Below are 12,925 nucleotides of genomic sequence, written 5' to 3'. Positions count from 1 at the left end.
CAGAAAGTCTAGAGGATGCACTTGGAATCAACACTGACTAAGATGAAAAAGAAGCCAGCTGCTGGGGCTTACTCAAGAGTTTCTCTTTTTCATGCAACAAGAAGGGAAATGAATGAATGAATGAATGAATGAATGAATGAAAAAAATGAAAGAAGACAGGAATAGGCGGTTCAGAGCTGGTGCCACTGTGCAAGGAACCAGATCCCTTCTGTCCTGCTACAAAATCCTTTATCTGTCACTTTTATCTTCATTATAACAAGGTGGCTATTTCAGCCTCCAGGCCTGGTCAGGAGGAAAGTAAAAGGTCCATGCCAGTTAATCCTCAACTTCTTCATCAGGAAAGTTGTGACTTTTCTGGAAGCCTACAAAACTTTTGCTTTCATCTTATTAGCCTGAATTTTGATCTTATGGCCACCCTCAGTTGCCTAGAGTCCAGGGAGATGAGTATTTTCAACTGGTACATTGCCGCCCAGAGCAGATTAATAGGGAGGTTTCTATTAATAAAGAAGAGGATGAGATTGGCAACTAGCAGTACCTGCTGTGTGGTTATTTTCCTTTTTATTTTAAGTTAATTTTCTTTGGCTATTATGTTCTTATTTTTGGACTAATAAGTTTCTTCTTTTTTTAAGATTTTATTTATTTGAGAAAGAGTGAACACAAGAGCACAAGTTGGGGAGAGGGGCAGAGGGAGCAGCAGACTCCCCACTGAGTAGGGAGCCTGATATGGAACTGGAGCCCAACGTGGGCCTGGAGCCCGATGTGGGGCTCGATCCCAGGACCCTGAGATCATGACCTGAGCCAAAGGCAGATGCTTAACCCACTGAGCCACCCAGGCACCCTATAATTTTATTTTTTAAGTCAAATTTAGACTAGCTGTTAGAAAGTTTCCATGCAATTTATATTATTCCATTGATACCATATCTTGAAACACATTATTTGTGAAAAGTGTGCTCTGAAAGCACACTTAATCTGAACTAAAGTGCCTCATACAGTTAACCAGCTTCTCTTTGATTCATCACTTAGATATTCTTATTATTGCTATGACTTTTTTTTTTAAAGGTTTTATTTATTTGACAGGGAGAGAGAGAGAGAAAGTGCGTGCACATGAGCGAAGGGGCAAAGGGAGAGGGAGAAATAGGCTCTACTGAGCAAGGAACCCGAACCCGATGTGGGACTCGATTCCACAACTCTGGCATCATGACCTGAGCTGAAGGCAGCGCTTAACCAACTGAGCCACCCAGGCGTCCCATCTGTGACTGTTTTAAAGAAGAGTTTATTTAAAATTACTGAACCTGAAATTATCCCTGTCCACATTCTCCTCACTTTTTTTGGTTTTTTGTTTTTTGGTTTTTTACTCCATTTATCATTTGACATGAATCTTGGGTCAGTTAGCTTTCTCTGTCAAATTGAGTGAAATGTTGATTATGGCAGCAGTTCTGAGCGCAGGGAAACAGCTGTGTTAACAGTGTTAGACCTCAGCCAATTTCCAGATCCTCTTCTATCCTCGTGTTCCCATTGTATTAGTACTTACTGTTACATAATTGCTGAATACACATTCAACTTTGTGTTTGTGGTGCTTCTGTCCATTGTTTAAAATAATTAGAAATCTTATCTGGAACAAAAGTCATCAAGCCTGCAGTTTTGGGTAAAGCAGCTTCCAAAACTGAAAGTTGTCTGGCTACTTCTAAGAAGGCGGAAGATTCTACAGAAATGGATTACTGTCTTCAGTTTCAGAATGTAGGTATTGGAATTTCAAAATCACATTCGTTGATTTTTTTGTTTTATTATATTAAAACTAAATAATAGTGAAATTTCTTTTGCATCAAGCATGATGTTCTAATCTTACTGAAACATTTATTGATTTCCTTATATAGTAGAACATCGTTAACCATGTCATTTTTATTCATTGTGGGTTTTTTTTTTCCTAACCACCTGTGTTCAAATCTAGTATATAAATATACTATAATAAAGTAATGCTTCTCCTTTAAAGGATTCTTCAGGATACCGTGGTGAGAACAAAGAGACCGAGTTTATTATGTTTAAAAGAGTTCAGGAAGCAGAGGAAAAATGGAGGGGTGCAGAAGCCCTAATTGAGCAAATTAAAGTTACATTCTCAGAAAAAGAGAGAGAGCTGGAAAATAAGATGGAAGAACTAAAGAGACAACAGGAAAAGGAACTCTTCAAGCTGAACCAAGACAATTACATTCTTCAAGCCAAGGTACTAGATACATTATCATATTTCTCCTTTTATTGATTAAAAAGAACTAGTACTCCCTGCAAATGCATTGTCATCCTTTGTTCCCGGAGCTATTTGACTTGATGTATTTGCTATATAAAATATGAACATGGATCCCAAGACTGCCTCCTCACAACGGAGCCTAAATCAAAGCCACTGGGGAGAAAATCAAAATTTAAATTGACTCATTTTGATAATTTTCTTCTGTTAGCAGTCTTTTTTGAAAACAAATCCCTTAGTTCACTATGACCTTCAAAGAAGACAGTTTCAGAAAGAACTGCTATAGAAGGCCTAGATTCAGAGAATGGCACCGTGTAGCATTTCTCGGTTACTCTCATCACCAGAACCATCAGCACAAAACATCACACTGTAATGATTTGGCTAGTTGGTGTTAATAACATTATAGTTATAGGATAATTTTAGATCTGTGCACCTTGAGTTTTCCGTTTTTCTTCCTCCTTTCTCACTTTATCATCTCCTTTCCTAAATAAAATGTCTGTTTTTTCTCAAAGTTAAGTAGCTTTGAAGAAACAAACAAAAAGCAAAGATGGTTACATTTTGGAGAAACAACTGATCCTGTCACTGAAGAAAAATTGAAGGAAATTCAAAAAGAAATACAGGAACAAGAGACACTTCTTCAAGGATATCAACAGGTGTGGTGATTTTCATCACTTTGTGAATTTGTTCTTGAGATCCTTTGATTATTAAAAAAAAAATAAGGCATATTAAGATATTTCTGTGCTCATGTAGCGGTAACCAGGAATTCTTGCAAATATGAGTAAGTAATAATTTGACTAGTCTGAACATTATTTGTGGGTATATAATTAAGTTAAGAGAATGGGTTCTGGATTCAAAAAATCCAGTGTTAGTCCTCCCTCCACTGCTCTGCAGCCTTGGGCAAATCACTTCACCTCTCTAAACCAGTTTGCTCATCTGTGAGTAGGGATGGTAATAACAGTAGCTGCCTCATATGATGATTATGAAATTAAAATAAGATAGTGCAAAAAAATAAAATGTAAGAAAGTGCAAACCAACCTCTTAGTTACCTTGCACACAGTAACCAATTAGTAAATGTCCCTTATTACTATTTTTAATAGCCATATTCCTTAGACACTGCCCTATTTTTCTTTAGTTTTCTGTAATGTTTTTCTGTAGATTATATTGACTAGTTTGGGTATTTTATTCAAAAATACAAATCTGAAATTAATTGCCAATGTGCTGACAGTGAAAAAATTTGAATGAAATGAGAAAAAAATCTGTGTGTCCTACAGAAGGCAGATATTTGCCATGTGTGACGGATTCTTGGTGATGCTGACCAGCCAGTCAGCCAGGACGGGTTTAGTAAACCCCAGCACAAAACTTCATCTTAGTTTCCTCCCCTTCTTTCCCTGACTTCCCTCACCTTCTCTTTCTCACTCATTACCTTTTTGTCTTTCGACTTTTAAGCATCAAGCCTGTCAATAATAAGCATTATCACCTGAGGATAACCGGAGAAAGCATTGTCTTATCAGTGATTTGCAACTTTCCTGTAGATGAAATACTGATTTTGTTGGGCACACTGCCCCAGAGTTAGTGAGAACCTTCCAGATCCTTTGCCTGCCATTGTGATCTTGCTGTAGAGAACAGCCATTTTTATTTTTATTTTTTTTTTGTTTTTTAAAGACTTATTTATTTGTTAGAGCAAGAGCACGGGGTGGGGGTGGGGAGAGCAGCAGAAGGACAGAGGGAGAGAACCCCAAGCAGACTCTTCCCTGAGTGTGTAGCCCAGCCTGGGGCTTGATCCCATGATCCCCAAGATCACGACCTGAGCCAAAACCAAGAGTTGGTTGTTTAACCAACTGTGCCACCCAGGCTCCCGAGAGCACACATTTTTAAGGAGTATTTCACAGACCCATAAGGGTGCCAGCTACCTTCTCCCACAAATATAACACAAAACTTGCATATCTGTGTAACTTACGTTGCAGGTATTTAAGCACGGACCATCTTACCAAGCGGTAGACCAGATGTGGTGAGACAGTCCATAGTTTTTATTAGATTCTCAAAGGTCCTTGTTTTTCATCAGATTCTTAATTTTATAAAAAAGTTAATAAGCCACAGCACCTAATCACAGATTGGTTTGAGTCACTCTTTATTCCAAGGCTGGTATAGAACTGGCTCTAGTCTCTGCTCTGCCTTGTCCTTACACTTTCAGAAACACCTGTTCTCTAACTCCTGGCTCACAGAAAGTTCCAGAAACAAGCACGGAACAAGCCATTGTGGCTCCCTGTATCCTGTTACCTCATTGCAGGGAACTGGGTTAGAATCAGAAAAAAGAGGATGCAGGGACGCCTGGGTGGCTCAGTTGGTTAAGCAGCTGCCTTCGGCTCAGGTCATGGTCCCAGTGTCCTGGGATCGAGTCTCACATCGGGCTCCTTGCTTGGCAGGGAGCCTGCTTCTCCCTCTGCCTCTGCCTGCCGCTCTGTCTGCCATGCTCGCTCTCGCTCCTCTCTCTCTGACAAATAAATAAATAAAATCTTTAAAAAAAAAAAAAAAAAGAAAAGAAAAGGGGATGCAGACAGTCGCAGTGGACCCTTCTGCCCCTGGTCCACACAGTTAGGCTGTGGTTATTTCTGCAGCCACTCGCCTCCTTGCTCCTGTGAGAGACAACACCTTGTACTGATACTAGGATCTATGGCTTTGGGAATTTTTGCAACTTTTTTTTTTCAAGTAAGCATTTTGGAAAGAATTGTTTTCAGATAACAGGTTTTCTTCTGAGATGATATAAAGAGTTTTAAAAAGGTTTTGCTTCCTCAAAACTGAATAAATTTAAAAGACTTTAAGAATGTGTAAAGGATGTATGTGTTGTGAGCATAAATACTTATGCTATATAAGTACTAATGACTTTTAACTAAAATGCAATTTTCTGTTTTCAAAAAGGAAAATGAAAGATTATATAATCAAGTGAAAGATCTCCAAGAACAAAACAAGAAAAATGAGGAGCGAATGTTCAAGGAAAACCAGAATTTATTCAGTGAGTTAGCTTCCTTAAAGTAAGTCCTTTCTGAATTTGTAAAATCAAAATATATTTAGACTATTTCTAATCATTTTATTGTCACATTAAAAATACATTTTTACTTAGAACTGAAAAAAGTTTTACACTTCTTTATAGTTTGTAACTTTATAGGTTTAATATTTAGTGTATTTTTCTTTTAATACTAGATGACTAGTAGTACCATATTTTAGTATTTTCAGCATACTCATATTTGAGTTTGACATCAGTTTTAGGAAATTGAATACATGGTATTCCTCTTGACCAGTCATTAAGCCTGAGATGCTTAACCATTTCCTAAGAAACTATGTGGTTAATAATACTAAAAATATATGTATCCTACAACTCTCACTTAATGTTGTAGGTCAGGTTCTGTAGAAGTAGAGCCTGAGGTAGGGATCCTTATGGAGCTGATTTCTTATTATTTTTCTTATTCTAAATAATATTTCTTATTATTTTGAGGATAACTCTCAGGAGAAGGGGAACAAGAGAAGCAAGAATGGATAAGGGGAGGGAAGCTAAGTAGGAACATGATCTTAGCTAGAGACTGGCTGTATTTATTCTGTTCTTAACCAGAAAGCTGAGGAAAACAGATTGCATCACAGATTTGGTCCCGTTTGGGGCAAGGGGAGCAACTTTTTATACTCTCAAACTAGTCAGTCACTGGCTGAGGTATGCCCTGGGAAAGGAGTGGCTGAGGGATGTCCTCTAGGCCAGGGGGGCAGAGGCTGTTATTTGGCTGAGAGCATTTCTCCAGAGAAGAACCTGTGAGTTGTTATTAACTGGCACTCAGCATGGCAGGCTCAGGGAGCACCAGGACCTACTCAGGAATCAGAGTTCAGGCTCTAAGATCATTTAGGTATGACTACATCCAGCTTTAACACATTTTTTAAGTGAAAAGCTGAACTCATAAACATGGGCAAGTTGGGGTACTATCTTCTTTTAGGAAATGGCTCACCAGTTTTGTGTCCCTTCACATAGATACCTAATCACTTAGATAGGACTGCTATTAGAAGAAGCTTCTTTGGCCTTGACTGTATGACCCCAAGCCAGTTGTGATAATCTGCACAGTACTGATGCATGAAAGCATTTATATCTGATTTCTTTTCAATCAACAAAGTATTCTGAAGTATCACATGTTATGGGGTTTAAAAGAGAAGATCTATTCCTGGATCCCAAAGTGCACCTTTAAAGGCACTTTCATGACGAAATAGATGGTTTCTTTACGTTAGGATTAGATGATTTTAAATGCATTCCTAAACTCCTTGTATAATATTTCTGGAAAACCAGAAAAATTGTTTCTGACTTCAAATAATAGACTGTGTTTGGTTTTGTTTGTCATTTGTGATTTGTGTTTCTTTAAAGGAATCTAGAATGATGAGGCAGGCATGAGGTAATACCACAGGAGGAATGCAGCACATCTTTCTGGGACATTGGGAATTTTTTCCTCCAAGAATTAAAAAGTATTTTTGTATTATAAATAAAGGAAGATGTTAGGTTTCGATTCCTTTAAATTGAAAAAACATCTCCCTTAGAGTGTACTTCTTTTAGTATTTTAATCTTTAAAGTAAATAACCTTTTCCTCTTCAGTAGCTCAAATAGTTGCAATGTCCATTAGATTTTTTTAATTTTAAGAATTGTATATTTTGCATTGAAAGGAGTACTTTGTTAAAAAAAAAAAATCTTTCTAATTTCAAAATAAATCAGAGAACAGATGCACAGAAGTCGGTTCCTGTCTCAAGTAGTTGAAGATTCAGAACCCACCAAAACCCAGAATTTTACAGATCTGTTAGCAGAACTACGGGCGACACAGGTAAGTTGCATAACGATAGTAAAGAATTTATTAAAATTTCTACATGTAAAAAAAAATCCTTTTTTGTAATTTATGAATAGATAAAATCTGTTACAAATTTCATACCATTAAAAAATGAAGGTATATCTAAAATTAGCACTTAGGGGTGCCTGAGTGGCTCAGTCCATTAGGTGTCTGCCTTTGTCTTGGGTCTTCATCCAGGGGTCCTGGGATCGAGCCCTATATTGGGCTCCCTGCTCCACGGGAAGTCCGCTTCTCCCTCTCTTTACGCCCCTCCCCCACTCATGCACACATGCTCTCTTTCTCTCTCCCCCTCTTAAATAAGTAAAATCTTAAAAAAAAAAATTTAAAATAAATAAATAAAATTACCATTTAATATACACATGACCTTAGTAGAGACAATGACATAATACTGGTTTTCAATGGCATCCTCTTTATAATCCAGCCTCTCATCTAGTGATCATCACATGGAGCCATACTGGAGGCATAACCTTACTTAGGGCATATATACCTTATATAAACAAATTCCTTATTGGAAATGTAAGCTAAAATAGGAAAATACTTTGAAGGTGATTGTTCACCTTAAAACGTTAGTTGGCTTTTTACTCTGCACTTCTAGAAGGCAGACTGTGTCTACAAATATTTCATCCTGTGTACCTAACACTGATAGGAGATACAGTAGCTGCTCCATAACTTTTTCCTTTATTTTTTTGAATTGTATTATAAAGGATATGGCTTAGAATTTTCTAAAGTGGTATTTACCAGTAGGAGAAGTTTTGGAACTTTGGGCAGGTTAATTCTATTTGAAGCAGAACAGTTCCATGTATTGCACAGTTTTTGTCATTGCTGTCCCCAGGAAACACATGTTCATAGCACTCACCAGTGATTATAAGAATCAAAAGCACTGCTGCATTTCCAGATTTGTCCCCTGTGGGAGCGTAGTTAATTCTCCCCACTTCTTCCCATGAAGAACCTTGGCATGAGACTAAAAAGCCTTCTAACCTATTTGAATGACTGTATGAATTCGAAAAATGTCAATTATATACCACTTTTTAACAAGAAATTATATAAAGTTTTGTTACGTGGACGTCTAAACATACCCCAGTTTAATAACATGTTTAGTAGGCTTTTGTGGTGTATAAAATGCAGCTTCAAATATGAATCTATCTGGCAACTTTCTTCAGATGCACGTATGCATGTATAGCATGATTAGGTAGGTAGTTGGGCATATAGGTTAAAAGAACGAATGAATGGTTGGACTCCCCCTAACTCCCGTGCCAGTAGACCTCAAAAATATCAAGTTAAAAGAGAAATTAATATCGCTGTGTTTTATGAAGCCTTGGAAAACCACGGTGGCTCAGTTGTTGGGCACCTCCCTTTGGCTTAGGTCATGATCCCAGAGTCCTGGGATCAGGCCCCTCATCGGGCTCCCTGCTTGGCAGGAAGCCTGCTTCTCCCTCTCCCACTCCCCCTGCTTGTGTTCCCCCTCTCACTGTGTCTCTCGCTATCAAATAAATAAATAAAATCTTTAAAAAAAAAAAAAAAAAGAAGTTTCACCCCAAACATTAGCTTTATTCAAATTATTAGCGACCTTTTTAAAGTGCTGTTTTTGAAATATTTTTCTGATAGGAAACTAAAACTTCCACTAAAAACATCAGAAAATGCTGGATAAAATAGAATAAACATCTTGTAAATGCATAATATAAAAGCTTTCAAGAAATATGGGAAGTCTCCAGAGGCCAGAAATATGGGAGGGATAAAAACCTAACAGTAAACATCTGCTCTAGGCCAGCAGTTCAGTAGCCACGGGTGGGCTGGAGCTTTAACAGCAAAGTGGAGACAGGACACGTTGGAGTTCAATAGGCCATATCCTTCAGTATGGCAGCAGACTAGGAAAATATCTACCCACCTTCGCATGGGGCTGATTTGTCAAGAAGATTTTTTGTTTTAATTTGATTGCTAGATAGGAGGGAGAGAAAGTCTCCACTGCTCAGTGCCCGTACTTTCCTGATTGTTCAATACAAATGTCATCCCTTCTGCTTTCATGTGTGTTTTAGTATTTTTAAATTGACACTACCTGCAAGGATTGGTCATGCCCAAACTGAAAAAGATAATGTCCGTGGTCTTGAGTCGATGATAACCTCTAGTGTATCTAGAAGAAACAAATGCAAAACAGCTCTTAGAAGTAAGTATACACCCTTAACCCAGCTCACACAGTATTCCTACAGATAAAAACCCACTGACAATATATGCTCACAACATAAAATTATAAAACCCAGAGAAATCATCCACCAGGAGCAGGTACTGGATGATTTAATAAACAGCAGCATTAGAACCTCAATAGGATTACTGGATAGACTATAATATAAATAGACTACAAATGGAAAATATCAGATATATGAAATGCTAAAATGTATTTAAATATTTTTAAAAGGTAGTGGCTCAGAATTTCCCAGAAATGATAAAAGAGATGACTTTTCAAATTAAAGAAACCCAGTGAACAGGCTCAGGATAAAAATCTACATCTCGGCCCCCAATGGTGACACTACCAAAGGCAGGAAAAACCTAAAAAGAAATTAAAAAAAAAAAGTCAAGATAATAGTAAAAATTCTTCAGGTATTTATTTCTGTAAATACTGTAAGATAGAATATAAATATACCTTTTATTTCCATTTACTTTGGTGTTCTGGGTTTGATTTTAGAGCAAAAATTTATCCTGAGAGAAGTCTATAGTATAATAATACTCATACTGAATATATGTGTGTACAATCTAATTTGTACCTTAAAAATTAATACTGATTAGTATTAAAATATGAGTTGGTTCTCTCTAAAGCATAGATAGAAGTATAGCAAAAGCACAGGTCGTGAGCTCACTCTTTTTAGTATCCCAAGGTGGGAAGAGGAATGATGTTAACCACAACTTTCATTCCATCAGCCTTTATGAAGTACTTGCCACATTCCTGGCACTCATCCTGGTATTGAAATACATTAGGTATACAAGACACGCACAGACCCTGCTTGTTAGGAACACGTATTCTAGTAGGGAAGAGAGTAAGTAAATAAAGGAAATAATTACAAATAGAAAGATGTGCTTTGAAGAATATAAAAATAGCAAATAAGTGTGGCTGGGGCAGAGGGCAAGGCAGTAAGTAGTCTACAGTGTGGTCTAGGAGACCCTCTGAGAAAGTTAGGTCAGAAGTCGAGAGCTGAAGGGAAGCAGCAGCCAACTATGCAAAGATTAAGCCTTTCAGCCAGGAGAAAAGCATAAGCCCCTACACCAGGAAGGGCCCTGTTACTTTCTAGAAATAGAGATCTCTTGAGGCAGAAGTGGGCAAGGCCAGAGAGGCAAGCAGAGGCCCTCTCCGAAAGTGTGCATGGTAACTTACAAGGGAGTACAAGTACTTGCCAGCCCGGAGTCCTGTGCCCACAGGATTGACCTGGAACGTTACTGGCCTTCTTCAGGTAGGAATTCATACTTCCCTGGAAAGATGCAAGCATAAAGTGAACATTCCTTTAAGTGTCAATTGCATGACTGAACTCAAAATGTTTAAAAGTTCTTTTGAATTCTCAAACTCTGTAATTCTATGAAGTAGACTCTACTAGAGAGTACTTCTAACTTGATTGAACTAAATAAACAAAAAGTAGTTGTAGAAAGAGCCTGAGCATTCAAAAACGTGAAACTCACTGCTCTCCTGAAAAGACATCTACAGAAAGTCACAGAAGACTAAACAGTTAAATGATGCCGTCCAATCTGTGACTCGGCTAGAAACCACGGTTATACAGTGCTTTAATGAATGGATTTATTTTCTCCATAAGACTGGATTTGGGATTAGAAGGTAGAGTAATAACAGAATTTGTAAGAATCTTATTTTGTAAGAATTTTGTTTTGAAACTTAACTATGCTGCGTGTACTGCTGTGAGTCCAAGAGTTTCTTTAGCAATTAAGAGTTTGGTTCAGTGAACATTTATTGAGTACCAGCTGTGTGCTTAGTGCCATGAAGTATACAGGTTTTAGTAATAAATCAGTCTTGGTCCCCATAGATTTCTCAGCCTGTTAAAGAGAAGAGGCATGTACACAAATCAACGTTCTATGACGCGGAAAGTAATGACCACTGTGCTAGAGGTGCAGTGAAAGTTTTGGGGAACACAGAGGAGGGGCTGATAGGAATAGCCTCCTTTGAACTAGGCTTTGAAGGATAAGCATGATTTTGTTGAGTGGAGGAATTGGGGGCAATGAAGTAGGGCGTATTGAGCATTCATTCAGTTTTTAATGTGCTAAGCATTTTTATGCAATTTTCATACAAAGATTAATAAAATCTCTGCTTTCCAGTAAACGTATGTCAGGTGGTGATGAGTGTTGTGACAAGAAAATAAAGCGTCATACCTGAAAGTCAGGATGAGGATGGTTATTTTATAAAGAGGATCAGGAAAGATCTTCCTGGGGTTTCATTTGAGCAGAAATCTTGATGAAGTAAAAAAGTGAGCCATGTGGCTATCTGGGGGCAGAGCACTGAAGGCAGAGGAACAGTAAGTGCCAACACCTTGCAGTGGGAATGTGCTGGTTCTGTTCAAAGAGCAACTAGAAGTCTCTTGTGCTGGAATGAAGTTGGAAGAGGAGGATTTAGGGTAAATATGGTCAGAGGTAGGAGCAGGGCTGGGTTACAGGGCACTGAAGCTCATGGTAAGGACTTTGGTGGCTCCAGAGAATTTCAGACAGAGGAACAAAACTCACCACCTCTTTAAAACAATTCCTCTTTGGAATAGAGAGCTCATGAAAAAAAAAAAACCACAATTGACACACGTGGTCAATTGATCTGTGACAAAGGCAAGAATATACAATGGGGAAAATTCTGTTCAATACATAATGTTAGGAAAATTGAACAGATATATAACAAAGAGGGAAGCTGGGCTACTATCTTATACCATATATGAAAATAAATTCAAGGGGCACCTGGGTGGCTCAGTCAATTAAGCATCTAACTCTTGATCTTGGGTCAGGTCATGATCTCAGAGTTGTGAGATCGAGCCCCGAGTCAGGCTTCATACTGGCCATGGAGCCTGCTTGGGATTCTCTGTCTCCCTCTGCCCTAACCCCACTCACATACATGAGCACATGCTCTCTCTCTCTTAAAAAAAAAAAAAAAAATCAAAATGGATTAAAGATTTGAATATGAGACCTGAAACCATAAAACTCCCAAGAGGAAACCACAGGCAGTAAGCTCTTGCACATCGGTCTTAGCATTCCCCCCCATCCCGGACCAGTCTCTTCAGGCAAAGGTAACAAAATCTTAAATGAACAAATGGGATAATATTAAACTAAAAAGATTTTGCACAAGTGAAGGAAGCCATTAACAAGGTAAAAGGTAGGCTATAGAGTTGGAGAAGATATTTGTAAATGATTTATCTGTTAAGGAATTAATATCTAAAATATGTAAAGAATTTATATATCTTAATGTCAAAAACACAAATAACATGATTTAAAAACAGCCAGAGGACATGAGTAGACATTTTCCCAAAGACAGACAGACAAATGGCCAACAGACACATGAAAGTATGCTCAACATCTCTAATCATCAGGGAAATGCAAGTCAAAGGCACAAAAAAAAAAAAAAAATGAGATATCACCTCATATCTGTCACGTATGCTATGGTCAAAAAGACAAAAAGTAACAAGTGTTGGTGAGGTCATGAAGGAAAGGAAACCCTCATACACTGCTGGAATATAAATTGGTGCAGCCAATGTGGAAAACAGAATAAAGGATCTTCAAAAAAATAAAAAATAGAACTACTATGATCCAGCAATTCCACTTCTGGGTATTAATCCAAAGAAAACGGGAACACCAATCTGAA

General features: G+C 37.9%; 1 protein-coding gene across 4 annotated transcripts in view; it reads left to right on the top strand.

Annotated features, from left to right (window-relative positions):
• CEP162 (centrosomal protein 162) overlaps positions 1-12,925 on the top strand; it is a 103,225-nt gene that overhangs the window by 55,837 nt on the left and 34,463 nt on the right. For 3 of the 4 annotated variants that reach the window (XM_047734066.1, XM_047734065.1, XM_047734067.1), the window contains exons 14-18: positions 1,604-1,737; positions 1,991-2,218; positions 2,749-2,889; positions 5,153-5,265; positions 6,972-7,077. In XM_047734066.1, the coding sequence (XP_047590022.1) occupies positions 1,604-1,737; positions 1,991-2,218; positions 2,749-2,889; positions 5,153-5,265; positions 6,972-7,077 (722 nt within the window). The remainder of the gene's footprint in view (positions 1-1,603; positions 1,738-1,990; positions 2,219-2,748; positions 2,890-5,152; positions 5,266-6,971; positions 7,078-12,925) is intronic. The other variant, XM_047734068.1, reaches the window with a different exon arrangement.

Source organism: Lutra lutra, chromosome 6 (genome assembly GCF_902655055.1).
Source record: "Lutra lutra chromosome 6, mLutLut1.2, whole genome shotgun sequence".
In the NCBI taxonomy this organism is placed as follows: Eukaryota; Metazoa; Chordata; class Mammalia; order Carnivora; family Mustelidae; genus Lutra; species Lutra lutra.
Note: the sequence above shows the minus strand (reverse complement) of the source record. Positions and strands in the feature narration are given on the sequence as shown.